The 19,202-nt window shown below is 48.2% G+C and overlaps 1 protein-coding gene across 1 annotated transcript in view; it reads left to right on the forward strand.

Annotated features, from left to right (window-relative positions):
- lamc1 (laminin, gamma 1) overlaps nt 1-19,202 on the forward strand; it is a 47,619-nt gene that overhangs the window by 21,915 nt on the left and 6,502 nt on the right. Inside the window, exons 3-23 of the mRNA XM_086204732.1 lie at nt 440-570; nt 1,652-1,818; nt 10,211-10,399; nt 10,888-11,005; nt 12,654-12,752; nt 13,025-13,161; nt 13,257-13,379; nt 13,538-13,727; nt 15,455-15,567; nt 15,647-15,868; nt 15,947-16,135; nt 16,221-16,466; nt 16,724-16,877; nt 16,957-17,099; nt 17,386-17,564; nt 17,658-17,814; nt 17,919-18,124; nt 18,204-18,283; nt 18,467-18,604; nt 18,686-18,830; nt 18,927-19,076. Coding sequence (XP_086060858.1) covers nt 440-570; nt 1,652-1,818; nt 10,211-10,399; nt 10,888-11,005; nt 12,654-12,752; nt 13,025-13,161; nt 13,257-13,379; nt 13,538-13,727; nt 15,455-15,567; nt 15,647-15,868; nt 15,947-16,135; nt 16,221-16,466; nt 16,724-16,877; nt 16,957-17,099; nt 17,386-17,564; nt 17,658-17,814; nt 17,919-18,124; nt 18,204-18,283; nt 18,467-18,604; nt 18,686-18,830; nt 18,927-19,076 — 3,276 coding nt within the window. The remainder of the gene's footprint in view (nt 1-439; nt 571-1,651; nt 1,819-10,210; nt 10,400-10,887; nt 11,006-12,653; nt 12,753-13,024; nt 13,162-13,256; nt 13,380-13,537; nt 13,728-15,454; nt 15,568-15,646; nt 15,869-15,946; nt 16,136-16,220; nt 16,467-16,723; nt 16,878-16,956; nt 17,100-17,385; nt 17,565-17,657; nt 17,815-17,918; nt 18,125-18,203; nt 18,284-18,466; nt 18,605-18,685; nt 18,831-18,926; nt 19,077-19,202) is intronic.

Genomic DNA, 19,202 nt, shown 5'->3' on the forward strand with positions numbered 1-19,202 from the left:
CCCCTGCACAGCAGCGTGTCCACCTTGGTGTGTGTGTGTGTGTGTGTGTGTGTGTGTGTGTGTGTGATGTCATTATGACATGTTTGATCATATACTCCAATGCTGTCACGCCCACTTTTGATTGGTGGGATTTGACACTCCTAAATATTAACCTAATGATGATTCATTGTGGCTCCACCCACTTTTCCTCCTCTTTGACTGTTCCTGCTCTTACATCATGCCAACAGTTACATGTCGAACCTTTGCCCCCTGATAGCATCTCGTCAGGAACCTTGAGCCCCTGAGGACATGCATCTTGTTTGAGGAACACTTGATTCAGATAAAAAGAAATGTTTTCACTGTGACATGTCCAGACTGGTGGTGTCTCATCTGCAGGTTGACCTTCCTCCAGTGTCACATCCTGTCTCTAACAAGTGCATCCATGTTTTGTCTCCTGCAGGACTGGGTGACAGCCACCGACATCAGAGTCACCCTGAACAGGCTCAACACATTCGGAGACGAGGTCTTCAACGACCCCAAGGTCCTCAAATCCTACTACTATGCCATCTCTGACTTCGCTGTAGGAGGAAGGTAATCAGCCCCCCCCCCCGACATGACCCGCTTGAACATGGTAGCATGCCTCATGTGAACGTCAGGATGGGACAAAGCGTGATGCAGGCGTGTTCTTAGTGTTGATTTTGTTTTTCAAGTTTTGTATAGCAGTGGTCCTAGTGCTGTTGCCGTGGAGACCCAGGTCTCTTTTTCAGGTTTAGAACCACAACATACACACAATAAGTCCTCGTGGTTCTAAAAGGAAAGACAGGAATCTCTGTCCTCGTGAACATCTTCATGCTTCCTGCTGGAGTGCTCTGGTGATTTGCTGCGTCTTAGTCCCACTGGGTACTTTTGTGGTCTCTGGGTTTGTGGGTACTGGTGTGGTCTCTGGGTTTGTGGGTACTGGTCTTTCCAGGTCCCTGCTTCTGTTCCTGAACAAAGAGCCAGCAGGCTGCTGCTCGGCCTCGGCAGCCAAAATTGGTTTGAAATGTGGAGCAGATTTCCATGACACAGCCAGCATTCCTGACATTCCTGGCCAGCAGGGCTGGATTGCAACCGACCAAGTGTCAAGTGTAAGGGTCCTGAGGTGGGACACCTGTCAGGCTGGGCTCTGTACCTTTTAACTGCTGAGGGGCTTGCGTTCAAGGACTACAAGTCCGGAAGACTTTGCGACACCAACCGTCCAATCAGAGTTTTTTTGTTCTGTCTTTGTGCTGCTGGTTTAGAACCTGGATTAGAGACTGAGAACGTAGCCAACGTTTCCTTTAAGATTTTAACTAAACTTCATTTGTCAATACGACAAAATTGATGTCACCGCACTTCACTTCTGAGGAAGATCTAGAACAACATGAGGCTGTCAAATTTTCCGAACTTACTGGGACGGTTCTCCTCACTGCCACTTCTCCACCAGAACCAGAACCAAAACCCACATGGTGCCATAAGAAATGTTTGGCACCAGAACTTCTGTTTACATGTTTTAGCTCTGTAAACATCACAGCGTCTCTGCTGTAGTTTTGTTGTCAGTTCATCAACATCCTGTAAGGTTTTGTAGTACTTCTGTAGTACCTCTGAGTGTGTTGTCCAGGTGTGCTGCAACAGGTGTGCTCTCTGCCATCAGGTGCAAGTGTAACGGTCATGCCAGTGAGTGTGTGAAGAGCGGTGGAGGGCGGCTGGTGTGTAACTGCAAACACAACACGGAGGGCGATGACTGCGGCGTGTGTAGGAGCTTCTACAATGACCGGCCCTGGAGGCGGGCCACTGCCGACAGCGCCAACGAGTGCCTGCGTGAGTCTACTACTACTACTGCTACTACTACTACTACTACTACTACTACTACTACTACTACTACTACTACTACTACCTATCCAGACTACTTCCACAGTCTATCATACTTCTACAGTTACCACTTTTTCCCCCATACTTTTACTATTATCACCAGCACTACTCCTTTTTAATACTACTACTACTACTACTACCATTGGTCATCCATTCTATTACAACTACCACTCTTACCAGTAGTACTGTTAATACATACTCTACTATTCTATCAAGAGGGGGAACAGAAGTGGGGGGTGTCCCTTGGGGATTGTGGGAGCTGTAGTTCCTGTTCCCTCTGCCAGAGTACAGATGCATGACTAACTGGGTTCAGGGAACAGTGGTGTTTTTCTTCTTGCATTGTCGTCACGGTAACCGCTCCCACACTCTAGAGAGAGCTTGGAGAACATGTTCCACCTCCCTGAAACCTGATTTGAACTGTCCACTCTCACCAGCAGTTTTACTTGTGGGAACAAGAATGGTGGCTGATCCTTCTTTTATTTAGTTTATTGTCTTTATTTAACCTGGCCGGTCCCGTTGAGACACAATGACCTCTTTTTCAAGGGAAGTCTGGCCAAGACAGCAGCATAGAAAAGTTGCAACAATTACAAAACACACAGAAGTCACACAGCAACAGAGATAGAATACATTGCACAATAGAAGCAACAGGACTAAGGCTCCGGATCCGCATTCAAACAAGAGCAAGTGCGGTATGAAGCTGCTCCAATTTCTCTCACGCAAGTTTTCAAAGATCCAAGGTTGACGAGCTCCTTTAACTTTAGAGTTTTCTGCAGTGCATTCCAAGCAGCAGGTGCTGCATACTTCAAGTCAGAATTAACTTTGGGCACGTTTAATAGATAAAGCTCGTTAGAACTCTTCTCCTTACATGTAGCAAACACCATTCAAGAGTGTCCAGAGTTAAAATCCTGCTTAGAAGATGAATATCACCTTATGAATTAGCCCATTTTCCATAACATCTACATTTACTCTTCATACCATTAGTCCATTTCGCTGACAGTATTTATGTAATTTTACTGAAGAACACACCCACATTCAGAAAAGTCTCTTATTGTCCATCATCCCCAGCATAGCTGAATCTCAGGCTAGTTAGCTTAGCTCAATGGCTGGTAGTGGGTGGAAGTGTTAGCATCAGCTAGCTCAGGTCCAGGATGCTGGTGTGTCCAGCAGGAATCCTCCTCCTCCTCATCATCAGTAGCAGCAGTCGCTCTTCTAGTCCTCAACAAACCTTTGGTTCTGTTGACCCAAGTTCCAGTGGAGCTTTGGAGGTGCTGCGTCAAATCAGTCAATTTTTATTTACATATCGCCAAATCACAACAAAGCCATCCCAAGTCACTTCACTCAAAGAGCAGGTCTACAACCTTCCTCTTTAACTCAGATGGAAGAGACCCAGTGTTCCCACATGAGCAGCACTCGCCAATGCTGGCGAGAAAAAACTCCCTTTAACAGGAAGAAACCTCAGGCAGAACCGGGCTCTGGGGGGGGGGGGTAGATGTGGGTGGGGGAGGTGAGGAGCAAGAGAGATAGGGGGAACATGCAGGAACGCGGCGTCAACATCAGGTACGCGCACCAAAACTTCTAAAGTTTGGTGGCATCTCAGCCTGGATACGGCGAATAAAAGGACTACTAGCAAAGGTTGCTAAGCAGACCTTGGTGTCATGGCGGTGATGCAGGAACATTTGAAGAAGCCCGTCGGGCAGTTGAAGGAAGCGCAGTCTCACTCTCCTCGTGAGACTCAAGGGACATTCAAGCAGGACGGTTTTTAGGACACATTGGACATTTTAGAAGCGTGTTTTCACTGTAAAAGAGAGCTCTAAGGTGATGAGACTGTGCCTGACAAACGTGTTTTAAATTAATGAATTCAATAAAAGATGTATTTTTCATTGTACCATCTTTCTTATTTATTATCATTTGACACATAATTAAATCAACTTCATGCTAAATTTAAGAAAAAATTAATAATTATCTGATGAGTCGACTAATCGTTTCAATAGTCGGTGACTAGTCGACTGTTAAAAGAGTGGTTAGTTGCAGCCCGAATGCTCACCAAACGCAACGCGAATTTTCACGTCACTTTATTGGTGCGAATTTGATCGCTGGATCAATGAGTTTATATTTGCGAATAAAGCGACGTGAAAATTCACATTGCCGTTTGGTGTGAACTCAGTCAGTGAGTCACTATTCCATACACGCACAGAGCGTGACATTCTAGTCCACCCTCCTGCAGTCTGTGCCCCGATCTGGCAACCCCAGAAAAAAACCCTAGACCCAAACCCAGAGAGGGTTATTAGGTAGTGTGGCTCTCTGGAAAACAAGACATTTTTACGTTTAGGCACCCCATGATCGTCACACCTTTTCTGTTACAAACTGACCCCGGCCCCCCATCAGAGAAGGGGAAAGTTATGTGGCTCTCACAGAGAAAAGGTTTGGGGACCCCTGGTCTTAAGTCTGCTCTTAAACCTAGAGAGGGGGTCTGGGTCCTGGACTGAAACTGGGAGACGGTTCCTCAGAAGGGGAGCCTCATAGCTGAAGGCTCTGGCTCCCATTCTACTGTTAGAACTCTAGGAACCACAAGTAGACCTGCATGCTGGGAGCGTAGTGCTCTGGTGGGTTCATGAGGAACTAGGAGCTCTTCCAGATACGATGGAGTCTGACCATAAGAGCTTTAAAAGTGAGGGGCAGGATTTTAAACTCTGCTCTGGATTTTACTGGAAGCCGGTGCAGCGAAGCTAAGACGGGGTGATGTGGTCTCTGCTCCTGGTTCCTGTCAGGACGCCTGCAGCTGCGTTCTGGACCAGCTGGAGAGCCTTTAACCACTTGTTGGTGCAGCCTGATAATGAAGAGTTACGATTGTCCAGCCTAGAAGTCCCAGATTCATGGACTCGTTCTCACCTGGAGACAGAATGTTTCTGATCTGAGAGAAACTGTGTCGATGGAAAACTTCTGTCTCATCAGAGTTTAGCATTAAAAAGTTAGAAGTCATCCAGGCCTTCATGTGTGTAATGCCTGCTTGTAGTGTAGTAACTGCTGGAATAATTGAGTATCGTCTGGGTAACAATGGAAGTTTATGGAGTGTTTCTGAATAATTTGACCTAAAGGAAGCCTATATAAAGTGAAGAGAATCGGCCCAAGCACTGAGCCTTGAGGAACGCCGTGTTTAACTTGTTTGCATAGATTTATCATTAACATGTAAAACTGTTATCAACCTGATGAATCCGGTTTAAACCAGTTTAATGTTGTTCCCTGAATGCCAATGAAGGGTTCAAGTCTCTGTAGCAGGATCTGATGGTCGATTGTGTCAAAGGCAGCACGGAGGTCCAACAGGACGACGACAGACACAAAGTCAAGTCAGGTTTATTTGTGTGGCCCCAAACCCCAACCAAAGTTCTGTCCTGACTCTGTCCAAGTAGAGCAGGTCCAGCACCTCCCTCCTTCAGTGGACCTCCACCCAACAATTCTCCATCAGCAGCACATCCTGCAACAGCAGCCACCAGAACCTTCCTTTACCAGCAGGAAGGTGGAGCAGATCCAGGATCAGTGGGGACGGAGAGAGAGCAGGAGAGCAGGACAGAGACAAAGACAGAGAATGGAGGAGGACAGAGAGACAGAAGGAGAGAGAGGGACAGAGATAAAGAGAGAGAGGAAGGAGGAGAGCCTGATGGACAGAGACAAAGACAGAGAATGGAGGAGGACAGAGAGACAGAAGGAAAGAGAGGGACAGAGATAAAGAGAGAGAGAAAGGAGGAGAGACTGATGGACAGAGACAAAGACAGAGAATGGAGGAGGACAGAGAGACAGAAGGAAAGAGAGGGACAGAGATAAAGAGGGAGAGAAAGGAGGAGAGACTGATGGACAGAGACAAAGACAGAGAATGGAGGAGGACAGAGAGACAGAAGGAAAGAGAGGGACAGAGATGAAGAGGGAGAGAAAGGGGGAGAGACTGATGGACAGAGACAAAGACAGAGAATGGAGGAAGACAGAGAGACAGAAGGAAAGAGAGGGACAGATAAAGAGGGAGAGAAAGGAGGAGAGACTGATGGACAGAGACAAAGACAGAGAATGAAGGAAGACGGAGAGACAGAAGGAAAGAGAGGGACAGCGATAAAGAAGGACAGAAGGAGGAGAGACTGATGGACAGAGACAAAGACAGAGAATGAAGGAAGACAGAGAGACAGAAGGAAAGAGAGGGACAGAGATAAAGAGGGAGAGAAAGGAGGAGAGACTGATGGACAGAGACAAAGACAGAGAATGAAGGAAGATAGAGAGACAGAAGGAAAGAGAGGGACAGAGATAAAGAGGGACAGAAGGAGGAGAGACTGATGGACAGAGACAAAGACAGAGAATGAAGGAAGACGGAGAGACAGAAGGAAAGAGAGGGACAGAGATAAAGAGGGAGAGAAAGGAGGAGAGACTGATGGACAGAGACAAAGACAGAGAATGGAGGAGGACAGAGAGACAGAAGGAAAGAGAAGGACAGAGATGAAGAGGGAGAGAAAGGGGGAGAGACTGATGGACAGAGACAAAGACAGAGAATGGAGGAAGACAGAGAGACAGAAGGAAAGAGAGGGACAGATAAAGAGGGAGAGAAAGGAGGAGAGACTGATGGACAGAGACAAAGACAGAGAATGAAGGAAGACGGAGAGACAGAAGGAAAGAGAGGGACAGAGATAAAGAGGGAGAGAAGGAGGAGAGACTGATGGACAGAGACAAAGACAGAGAATGAAGGAAGACAGAGAGACAGAAGGAAAGAGGGACAGAGATAAAGAGGGAGAGAAAGGAGGAGAGACTGATGGACAGAGACAAAGACAGAGAATGAAGGAAGACGGAGAGACAGAAGGAAAGAGAGGGACAGAGATAAAGAGGGAGAGAAAGGAGGAGAGACTGATGGACAGAGACAAAGACAGAGAATGGAGGAGGACAGAGAGACAGAAGGAAAGAGAGGGACAGAGATAAAGAGAGAGAGACAGGAAGAGAGACTGATGGACAGACGGGGACGTGAGCAGGTGGAGCTACGGGTGGCAGCTGGAGCCTCTTCAGGTCTGGAGCCTCCTCCAGCAGCACCAGGATCTGGGATGAGGGGAGAAGAAGAGGAGTTAGTAACACGTCTGAGGACAGGAGGAGGAGAGAGAAGCCCAGTGCATCATGGGAGATCCCAGCAGTCTGAGCCTATAGCAGCAGATCAAAGGGCCAGCCTAAGCAGTCCTGACTATCAGCCTGATCAATAAGGAGGTCTTAAGTCTGCTCTTTAACCTAGAGAGGGGGTCTGGGTCCTGGACTGAAACTGGGAGACGGTTCCACAGGAGGGGAGCCTGCTAGCTGAAGGCTCTGAAATCCATCATCTGGTGATATTAAAGGTGGTTCGTCATTTCTGCCAGTGCCGTCTCTGTGCTGGGATGGACTCTCAAACCAGACTGAACGTCGTCAAATCAACTCTTGTTACGCAGGAAGTCACACAGCTGATGACGACTGCTCTCTCCAGGACTTTAGAGAGAGAGGGGAGGTTAGACTTCGGTCTGTTGTGGGCCAGAACCTCAGGGTCTAGAGGAGGTTTTCAGCAGCGGTCCAATGACAGCTGCTGAAGGGACTGTGGTACAGTTCCTGTCACTGAAGACTGATCAGTCAGATTTAATGAAGAGGCGCTGCCCGGGGGAAAGACTTGCTTAAGCAGCCGAGCAGGAATCCAGTCTGAGAGACAGCTTGAAGGTTTTGATGAGGTCATCAGTGAATAAGTTCTGTGTTGTTAATTTGATAAAAGTGGTCCAAGTAAATGTCTGGTTTAACAGCAGTTTCTACGTTTGTGAGTTTACAGGTAAATTAGAGTCCATTGAGGGCAGGAGCTGATTGATTTGACCCCTACAGTTCCTATTTTGTCATCAAAGGAACTCCTGAAGTCGTCTCCACTGAGAGCTGAAGGACTACAGGGTCTACAGAGGCAGGACTCTGCCGGTTCAGCTCGGGGGCTGAAAAGAACCCTGGACTGGTCTTATTTTCCTCTGTCAGTGATGAATAATGGCGGCGCTGGCGTTTCTGAGGGCCTTTTTATACAATTGAAGACTTTTCTGCCAGGCTAAGTGGGATTCCTCCTGCTTAGTGGAGCGCTTTATTCTGTCTAGATGTCTGTGTAGGTTCTCATTCATCCAGGTCATCGTAGATTGAAGCGAAGTAAAATCTGGTCAACTGTTGACCAGATTTTACTTCGCTTCGATTTATTCTGTCTAGTTTTCGTACCGCCTGCTTTAGTTCTCTGGTGTTGGGATTCTACCACGGAGCTGTTCTGTTGTTTGATTATCCTCTGCGCCCAGTCAGGAAAGTAGTTCCGGCTACGTGTCTGATTCTACCACGACAATGTCTCCTCATGTTAAACTCATCACCATGGTTAAACACAACCCTCCTGATATTAATGCAGGCAGAGATGCAGCTACGCTAACACTTCCCACCCATCACCAGTCATTGTGCTAAGCTAACTAGCCTGGACCTGAGCTAGCTCATGCTAACACTTCCCACCCAGTACCATTCATGTGCTTAGCTAACTAGACAATATCAGTAAAGATTCTCAGTCCTTCAGGTCCTAGTTCCTCCTCAGTTCTGTGTCAAAGTCAACTGGACTGGTTCATGTTCTCTCATCAAAAGGTTTCTTCAGTTCTAGTCTCTGGTGGGCAGTTGCTGTTTTTTAAAACTCTGCGTGGGTGTGGTCTTCTAACAGATTTGTTGGTGCATGTGAGCCCTGGGTTTCAGAGTTGAGGTCACAGACAGTCCTTGGCTCAACTGGTATTCAGGTGGTTCATTAGTGGGTCGTTGATTCGACCGGTATCTAAGTGGGTTGTAAGGGCTGGGGGGTCCAAGTGTGAATGGGTTTTTGTCTAATTGGACAATGGAAAAGAAACTATCCTTAAAGTGGGTTATCTCTGTATGGTGATGGGAGTATCAGCTGACATAAGCAGATCTGAATGTGTCGTTTGTGAGCACCACAATCCTGCATCACTTAGGGCGCTTTCTCACCTACCTCGTTTGCTCCGGACTTTCCAGATAGTCCGGAGCAAATTGACAGATGTGAAAGCTCCACCGGACCACGGCCCGGACTAAGGACCGAGTCTTTGGTCCTGCCTCAGGACGTGGTCTCGGTCCGGAAAATCCTGGTCCATAGTCCGCTGGACTATCGGACCAAAAGCAGGATACACGTCATATTTAAACATCTTGTTCCCGCCGAATAAACAAACCAAGCAAAGAAGCAGTGGTAACACTTGGGGGGGGGATTAAGTATTTCATTCAGATGTGGTCAGAGGACGAAATAAAAAATGAACTGAAGAAGACCCACCGGAACTCGGAGACGTTTCGTGTTTTTTCGGAGAGGCTGAGAGAGGGGGGGGGGGTTTGACAGAACAGCGGAGCAATGTCACCTAAAAGTGAAAAAGTTGAGGCAGGCATACAACACGGCGTGCGATGCCAAAAGAAAGAGTGGGGCGTCTACCAATGACAAAGTGAATCCGCGGATCCATGGTTGATGGTAACTTCTTTGCTGCGACCAAAACAAATACACCGCCAGAGCACTTCTGACGCGGTAACGTCAGACGCACGCTCATCCACAAGCCAATCAATGACAGGCGCAGACCTTGCAGTTCATGGCGTCATGACGTAGGTCGCTCCTTTGGTCCGCCTTCATAACAGCAGTGAGAAAGCGAACTTTACTGGACCCTATGAAAACAATGCAACAACAACAACAAAGTCCGGACCATTCGGTGAGAAAGCGCCCTTAGCTGATGCTGTTCTTTTTGCATCATAATTATTAGTGTTGTGACCAAGGGCGCATCTCCACCGGCTCACTTCAGCTCACTTCAGCTCGGTACAGGCGCGTTCCCACCAGCACCGGTACCACGTCAGTGTGGGTGGACCCACCGACCGAGAGTTCCCTGGTGTGATTTGTGTGAGACACAACAACAACAATGGAGGTCATGGAGGCGGCGTAACGCCATGAACTAAAAGTGATGGAGGACAGACAGGCGAGGCTTCAAGCGGTGAAACCCTCAAAAAAAGAATAAGAGACTTCACCGAGCCACGACCAGGATTCCACCGAGGCCAGGATGACAGGAAGTAGACCACGTGACGGGTAGGTTACCCAATCAGAGCCCCGCTATGTGTTTACCTCACGTTAGTCCCTGCTCCTCCGCTTGGAACCCCAGCAAGCAGGGACCAAAATGGTAACGTTAGTACCGTGCTGGTGCCGGCGGACACGGGGCCAAACCGACCCGACCCGAGCTGAAGTGAGCAGTGGAAACGCGCCCAAAGTCTCCTGGCCAGCATTTTCCATCCACGCTTCATCATCCACTCTCGTCTGTTTGTCTCCCAGCCTGCGACTGCAATGGGAAGAGTTCAGAGTGTTACTTTGACTCCGAGTTGTACCGGGCGACAGGTCATGGAGGTCACTGTCGAAACTGTGCTGACAACACTGGTGGCCCCAACTGTGAGCGCTGCTTGGACAACTACTACCGAGAGCCGAGTGGCAGCCGCTGTCTGTCCTGCAGCTGCAACTCTGTCGGTGAGGTTACTGAATGAATGACACAACTACATAAACACACACACACACACACACACAAGCTTTTTCCTTTTGATGATCTTGTGTGAGCCTGGTAGTCACTTGTCGTCATTCTGAGGTTGCCAGGCAGCCAGACTCCAGGAAGTGTCTTCTGTTCAGTAAGATGTTTCATTAGCTTGACTGTGGTAGTGTGGCCAAGCAGGCTAGTTTTTGCTTCAGAAGAGCCTGAGACACTCGGACAGTCCAGGACAAGTTGTCTGTCCCAACAGTTCAGCTCCAGGGGCCTGCTGGATTTGTGAAGAGGTGGATAGCGAAATGTAAGTGGAGGTCATTGTGGAACTGCCGATCTTGTCCAGGAAGGTTGGAGAGAAATCCGTCACTGTCACTGGTTGACAGCTGGTGCTGCTGTGACCCATTTAGCAGCAGCTGTGCTAAAAGAGTTGAACGTTAGCACATACTTTGTGTGTGTGTGTGTGTGTGTGTGTGTGTAGGTTCTGAGTCTCCTCAGTGTGACAACAGAGGAGTGTGTGCATGTAAACCAGGAGTGACCGGAGAGAAATGCGACCGCTGCCAGCCGGGATTCCACAGTCTGACAGAGGCGGGCTGCAGGTAACAGATGACATCACTCGAGTGCTACGCCACCTGACTGGTAGATCCTAAAGTTGGTCACGCAACACCCCAGAGTGGTTACATGTTAAGAGCAAATATTTACTCTCATGAATGCATGCTACAGACGTGACCACGGTGTCTAAACTAGGAGGTGTTCTTCTCTTACATGATAACCAAAACACGGCTTGGGTTGGTCCATGACATCATCACAGCCGTGGTGTCTGGGTCACGACATCATCATGTAGCTTTGACTGATTTGATTGTAATAAATGGAACAAAATGAAGCTGAAATAACGGCATCAGGATGGTGATTTGTCAGGTTTGTCGCCATGACGAAAAGTAATATAGTTCTGCTCAGACCGGTGTTGTCACGATACTGGAGGTTCACACTTCGATACAATGTTTTGAAAACTATTGATATTCCATTCGATTTTCGATACCAAGCAACCACTCAGAATTTAATGCAAAAATGTTTTTTATTTAAAGAAAAATAAAGAACTTTGTGTTTGAGGTAGAGAACTTTTACAAGTTCTTCTTTCCACATTAACAGCATTTAAATAAGTTTTAATATATGTACCCTCCTGTCGATGAGCTTTAGCTAGCGCTCGCTAACAAGACAGCACGTCAAAGTAAACAGCGGTAGGTGTGGTGACTCAAGGCAACACTACTTCAAGTTCTGCCGTCACCAGCCTCTGGACCTCTGAATCTACTCAGGTCCGGTGTCTGTCTGGGAGGAGCTTTGCTACCTTCGTCGTGTTCGCTCCTTTTGTTCAGTTCTGTTGCATCTCTTGCATGTCGGCTTGCTGCTGTCCTTTGGCTGTTTGTTGATTTCTTAAAACTGGTTGCGAAGGTCCTGCAGACGCCATCTCATGGCAGCTGACACACGTAGAGCGACGACATAAAAAAATAAAAAATACAGCTGCTGTTTTTGTGAGCGAGGCAGGAGGGGAGGGGCTGCTGCACGATGGCTCGCCCCCCGGGGGCAGCGCTCTGTCTGTTTGTATGCCTGTGTGTGTTCACGGCGGCCAAGGAGGCAGCTAGAGTATCGATACTATTGAAAAGTCATTTAGAACCGTTTTTTACTTTTCAAAATCGATATTTAATCGATAAATTGATATTTTTGACAACACGAGCTCAGACCCACGACAGAAAGCTTGGCGCAGTGTCACTTGAATTTCTCACCTGAGCCTAAAATTGCACTCAACACTCAAATCTGTGGTGAAGGTGCGTCTACGCCGGTCTTCCCAGTGACTTCATCGCCTTCACAGTTGATTGAAGTCGCGTAAGCTTCAGCTGCGTAACCGTCAGATGAGAATCAACAGGCTCATAAATGCTAGTGAGAAGAAACTGGGTTTCATCTCTTTGATTACATAAAACTCTTCCAGATGGTTCACAATCAGCTGCTCAGGCTGCTTCAAGCTCTACTTTATTTGTCCACAAACAGGAAATAATCAGATTTCTGTGCTGAATCTCGTGATTCTCTGCAGCCCGCTGGATATTTTAATCTTCATGAACGACTTCATTTTCTCGCTGACTTGTTCTCCTGTCCTGGCATCTTTCTCGTTGACTGCTCTTTGAGCTCCCTCTGCTGGCGGAGGACAGTTAAACCTGCCCACAGCACATGACCCATCCTCCCTCCCCCCACCAGGCCGTGTTCCTGCTCGCCATCCGGCAGCACTCAGGAATGTGACGTCAACACAGGACAGTGTCGCTGCAAAGACAACGTGGAGGGCTTCAGTTGTGACAGGTGAGCAAGCTCCCTCTAGTGGGGAAGGTGAATACTTCTGACCATCACTGCTGTTGTCAAATTCTGTAAGTACTCCGTAGCTACTTCCTGTCCAGTTGTTACCGGGGTAATGGCTCAGTGGGAGGCGCCTAACAAAATCAAGACGAGAAGTGTCAGCTGAATAACACGGCTGTAGTGGACATGTCAAAGATTATATCATAAACTGCAGCACCTGTCTCCACCTCTCACACGCGCTTACACCTGTGTGGTGACGTCTTCCTGTTTGTGTCCAGGTGTAAACTGGGATACTTCAACCTGGACCCCAGCAACCCTCAGGGCTGCACGCCCTGCTTCTGCTTCCAGCACTCATCCGTGTGTGACAGTGCCGACGGCTTCAGCGTCCACACGATCAGCTCCTCCTTTTCCAGAGGTAGTGCCCCCTACTGGACCATGCAGGATGTAACACACCCATGCATTCTAGAGACAATGATGTAGCATGCGTGTGTGTGTGTGTGTGTGTGTCAGATGATGAGCAGTGGAGCGGTCAGCAGCGCGACGCCTCCAGCGTCCCCGTCCAGTGGTCCCCCAGTGGACAGGAGATCTCCCTCATCTCAGACGACTACTTCCCCATGTACTTCGTTGCACCAGGTACTCAGAGGATGTCATAGTAACGTGATCAAGGTTGTCATTGATCTAAACTCGGTTCTAAACCATAAAGCTGACATAATGTGAGCCAAAGGTGGTCCGGGTCATGACTATGATGGCGCTGTGTCTCACCTCCTGCTGGGTTCTCTCGTGTGTCACAGAGAAGTTTTTGGGGAACCAGATGCTGAGTTACGGACAGAACCTTAGCATGAGTTTCCGGGTTGACCGACGGGACACGCGGCTGTCGGCGGAGGATCTGGTTCTGGAAGGGGCCAACCTGAGGGTGGCCGTCCCCCTCATTGCCCAGGGCAATGCCTACCCCAGTGAGAACATGCAGACCTACGTGTTCAGGTGAGGGTTCCCTGGGAATAACCAGGACCAGGAGGTGTTGGTGTCTGGTCTCAGTTAAGTCCAGTTTGGAGGGTACCTGATCCGATTCAGTCTACTTCAGGGGCACTCAAACACAAACATTCAAGGGCCACATAGAATGTTTTCAATGGGTCAAAGGTCCGTTTATTGAGGTCAGTCAGGCCACATGTGATAGAACCGTAATATCCAAAACAAAATGTCCCTTTCATTCAAAACAACAAAAATACAAACTAGAATAAAATGTCATTTCCATTTTGACATAAAGTAAAATAGATAGTTGAGTAAAACCAAACATCACCCCTGTCATGAATCCAACACTAACATGTCGGAAGGGTTAAGAACACTTTTCTTTTAAAATACAAACACAAAGAACCACAAGGAAGAAGGACAAATGGATTTCTGTCCTGTGGTGGATCCTATCAGGAGTTCCACACTAGCATCGATGCTAAAATCAAACCAAACGTCCCTTCCAGTTTAATAAACTCATTAAAACTTAGAAAAACTGCTCCAAAAACGAAAGTGAAAGTTAAAAAATGGTGCTGGCAGCAATGAACTCTGGGTGACCCGGTAACAGGCTGTCTGTGTATCATTGGCGTCCCAGGGGGTGGAGATGTGAGTGAAATGCTTGTGGATTATTGGTGTATCTGTCTGTGTGTGCTGGGGCCGCAAGGGCAGGGGGGAATGGAAACGTGGCGTTTGGGGTTCCAAATAAAAGGGGGAAAAAAGGCTCCAACCAGACCTGCCATTCAGGAAACCTTCTGATGGCCGCCCTTCCTTGACGTGCTGACCCAACCACAACACTCAGTGAAGGAACAACAGTTCGGGCCACAGTCAGACTATTGAGGATCAGTGGTCTACACATTTGTCATAATCTGTCAATCTAGATGTTATCTGACGGGTTTTTCTGTCCTACATATTCTTCTCATCTAGTTGTAAATTGTACTGATGGTCTAGATTTAAATGACTACTACTGATACTTCTACTCATGATTTAATTACAGATTATTATCCTAATCTATACATCCAATTTAAAACGTACATGATAATCTGGGTGTATGGGTCTAATTGATGCATCATCTGTCAATAAGGAGGGCATGATAATCTGTGAAGATCAGTTTGGATCAGGGGAGTGCCACATGGGGACAATCCCAGTTCTGGAATGTGTTTGGGTTTGAGCTTCAGCTGCCTGTGTCACTGGTCAGCTCTGAGGTTACACGGGAGACATCCCCACTGCGCCCATTCTTCTGTTTGAGGACAGCGCTCTGTGACATCACGAGGGCATGTCCAATAGAAGGCCAGTTTAGGATCATGTAAATTTTGAGTGTTCAGATTACGACAGACCAGTGGGCCAATCATGTCTCGAGGCCCACTTCCCTTCAGTCGTCTGTTCTCTTAAAAAAGAGCAGAAGACCTCAGCCCTCATTGGCCCACCGCCACCACTTCCTGGTTCAGGATGGTTGTGGTAATCTTTACAGTGACACTGAAATATTTATTAATCTTGATTAAATTTTAAATTTTTTTGGTAAAATTCTATCTACTTTGTCATTAGTTGGACTGATACTTTTGGGTTAATCTACATTTTGTCTGATTAGTAAATAATGCAGGCTGAGGAGCGTTTCATTTAATCAGTGTTAATATAAACAAGTATCTGTTCTTAACTGGGAAGCTTTGGTCGTTAATCTGGTGATAATCTGTCTTTGTTTCTGTTAGGCTCCATGACAGCGCTGACTACCCCTGGAGGCCGACTATCAGCCACTCTGACTTCCAGAAACTTCTCCACAACTTGACTGCGATCAAGATCCGCGGCACCTACAGCGAACGCAGTATGCACCACGTCATGCAACCAAAGGATAGAGTTCACTTCCTGTCTTGTGTCCTTTTCTAAAATGACTGTCTGTCCAGGTGCTGGTTACCTTGACAGTGTCTCCTTGGTGACAGCAAAGCGAGGCCCAGGTGTACCGGCTCGCTGGGTGGAGCGCTGCACCTGTCCCCAGGGTTACCAGGGTCAGCACTGTGAGCAGTGCACGCTGGGATACCGCCGCGCCCGCCCTGAGCTTGGAGCATTCAGCCCCTGTGAGCCCTGCAACTGTAACGGACACAGTGACGCCTGTGACCCTGGCACAGGTGACCCTGCCGACTGACCAGTGGCTGTCCGGTTACTGTCCTTACCTGTAGGGTGCTGATCCTCTTTTGTCCATCCAGGAGCATGCGACTGTCAACACAATACAGCCGGTTTGAGCTGTGAGCGCTGTAAGGATGGTTTCTATGGCGATGCCACCCAGGGGACATCTGGTGACTGTCAGCTGTGTCCCTGTCCAACTGGTGCAACCTGTGCCGTCGTTCCTAAAACCAGAGAGGTGGTGTGTACCAACTGTCCTGCTGGCACCACAGGTACGCACAACCACCTGTCCTCTTTTGGACACGCACACATTTCAACTCCAGCTGTAAGGTTGTCTGTGACATCATCCGTCTCCAGGTAAACGCTGTGAGCTGTGTGACGATGGCTTCTTTGGCGATCCGCTGGGTCAGGATGGGCCGGTCCGAGCCTGCCGCGCCTGCAAGTGCAGTGACAACATCGATCCCAACGCTGTAGGGAACTGTAACCGTGAGACAGGCAAGTGCCTGAAGTGCATCTACAACACCGACGGCTTCTTCTGCGACCGCTGCAAGGAGGGTTTCTATGGCAACGCCCTGGCCAGCAACCCTGCCGACAAGTGCAAGCGTAAGTTTCACAATGACATGAGATTCTGAACGAGAAAAGAGTTGACTTCCTGTGCTTCTCGGGGATGGATGGAGAATTCCTCTGTTTCTTTCCTGTTTAAATAACCCACCATCAAAGAGGTGGTCCACTTCCTCTGCAGATGTCATAGACGAAGGTGATTGTTGGTTCATTTCCTGTTGGGGACTCACCACCTCAGTTGTCCGTCCTTCAGAGTGCCATCAGTTTGGACCTCATGTCTTTCTCTTTGTCATCCTCAGCCTGCTCCTGCTCACCATTTGGGACTGTGGGTCGTCAGACCGCCTGCTCGCAGGTCACCGGCCAGTGTCAGTGTCTTCCCAACGTGGCGGAACGTGATTGCAGCACCTGCCAGCCCGGATTCTTTAACCTGCACAGTGGCAATGGCTGTGAACGGTCAGCTGCTTCCTGTTTGTGTCTGTTGGGGACGTCTGGCATCATCTGTAAAACCTTTTGTCTTTCTCTCCGTCTGCAGATGCAACTGTAACCCCATTGGCTCCACCAATGGTCAGTGTGACATCACCACAGGACAGTGCGAGTGCCACCCGGGTGTCACTGGCCGCCACTGTGAGCGCTGTGAGGTCAACTTCTTTGGCTTCAGCTCATCTGGATGCAAACGTGAGCATTTTTGTGTTTAACCCTCTGATCCCATTATGGCTTCATGCATGAATGCCTTTTCAGAACTTCATTTATATTTTGGAAACGAGTCCTGTGGGCACATGGGGTCGGTGTAGGCTTGGGCTGGGACTACGGTCATAAGGTATGGCATCGTTTGTCAGTTTCATTACTGTGACATCATTAACATCATTGTGAGGTGACCATCCTACAGCCACTGGTGAGCTCTGCACCCCCTCCAAACATCAGATATTTTCATTGTTAACCTTGAACACTGTTTGACCTCCAGCATGTGATTGCGACCCTGAGGGTTCACAGTCAGGTCAGTGTCGGGAGGATGGCCGCTGTGAGTGTCGTCCTGGATTTGTTGGTGCCCGATGTGACATGTGTGAGGAAAATTACTTCTACAACCGCTCGGCACCAGGCTGCCAGCAGTGTCCTTCCTGTTACAGTCTGGTGCGAGACAAGGTGAGCAAATACATGTCCACCAACGACTTCACCAGCAGCTGGAATCAAGTGTCTGAGGGTTATTTTATGTGATGATGGCGTTCATCTGTCTAGGTGAACCAGCAGAGGCAGAAACTTCACGATCTGCAAACTCTGATCGACAACCTGGGCTCTGGTCAGGAGACAGTCAGCGACAAGGCCTTTGAGGATCGTCTGAAGGAGGCGGAGCGAGCCATCATGGAGCTGCTGGACGAAGCACAGACCAGCAAAAGTAACGCGGCTTAATTGGCACCATCACAGTGTCTGAAATGCCCATGAGGGATTGAGAACATTTAAAGTTAGTTTACTGAGTGGTTGTGACCTTTGACCCTGCAGATGTGGACCGTGGCCTCCTCGATCGACTGAACAACATCAACAACACTCTGACAACACAGTGGAACCGGCTCCAGAACATCCGTAACACGGTGGACGCCACTGGCAGTCAGGCCGATCGTGCTCGCAACCGAGTCCGCGATGCCGAGAACCTGATTGACCGAGCCCGACAGGAGCTGGACAAGGCCAAGGACGCCATCAGCAAAGTGGTTCGTTATGTCACTGTTATCATGGTAACGGCTGTCTGAAGTTTTGAGTTTATTAATGTGACATTCATGTCGCTGGTAGGATATTAAACCTCCAAGTGGAAGTGGCGATCCCAACAATATGACGTTGCTGGCAGAGGAGGCGCGCATCCTGGCTGACAAGTAAATATCTTGTTCTTGTTTTTTATTCTCGAACGTGTCTGCTGTGACATCATCAGGGCTGTGTACCAAATGCCAGATCATTTCTCTCTTTTTCTGTAGAAATGCATTTACTTTTGACTTAATGATTATTAACAATCTTTCTTTTTAATTTAATTGATCATGTTGTTTATTTTGTGCTCTCAGGCACAAGATGGATGCTGACCAGATCGAGAAGATCGCCAAAGATGCCAACGACACGTCCACCAAAGCGTACAACCTACTGCTGAAGACTCTGGATGGAGAAGGCAAGACGAGTCAGGACATCGAGGACCTCAACAAGAAGTACGTTATCCCGCTATGTTACATCCATTTAAAACGAATGAGTTGGAATCATGAAGGATACTGACGACGTGTCATGGACAGGTACAACGAGGCGAAGGACCTGGCGAAGAATCTGGAGAAACAAGCCAACAAGGTCCAGGCAGAGGCTGAAGATGCAGGAAACAAAGCTCTGAAGATCTTTGCCAACCTGACCAGCCTGCCACCCTTCGACACCAAGGCCCTGGAGGTGACGCTCACCTATGACTTAAAATCGTCTCAGAAGTCTCAGATGCCAGACTCTAAGGATGTCACATTCTTGATATGGTGACTTCCTGTCCCGTAGGAGGAAGCTAGTAAGATCAAGAAGGAGGCATCCGACCTTGACAAGCTGATCGACAAGACAGAGAAGGAGTACAACGACCTCCGAGATGACCTGAAGGCCAAAGAGCTGGAGGTCCGCAAACTGCTGGAGAAAGGCAAGAGTGAGCAACAGGTATGCGGATGACATCACGTCACTCTCAGAAGACATGCATGTTCTGATAAAGGCTGGACATTTGATTAATAGATGAGTGAAGAAATCTTAAGATGTATCCATGACAATAACATTCAAACTTCCTGT

This window comes from Aulostomus chinensis, chromosome 5 (genome assembly GCF_037954235.1).
Source record: "Aulostomus chinensis isolate RoL2024-O1b breed Wild chromosome 5, RoL_Achi_v1.0, whole genome shotgun sequence".
In the NCBI taxonomy this organism is placed as follows: domain Eukaryota; kingdom Metazoa; phylum Chordata; class Actinopteri; order Syngnathiformes; family Aulostomidae; genus Aulostomus; species Aulostomus chinensis.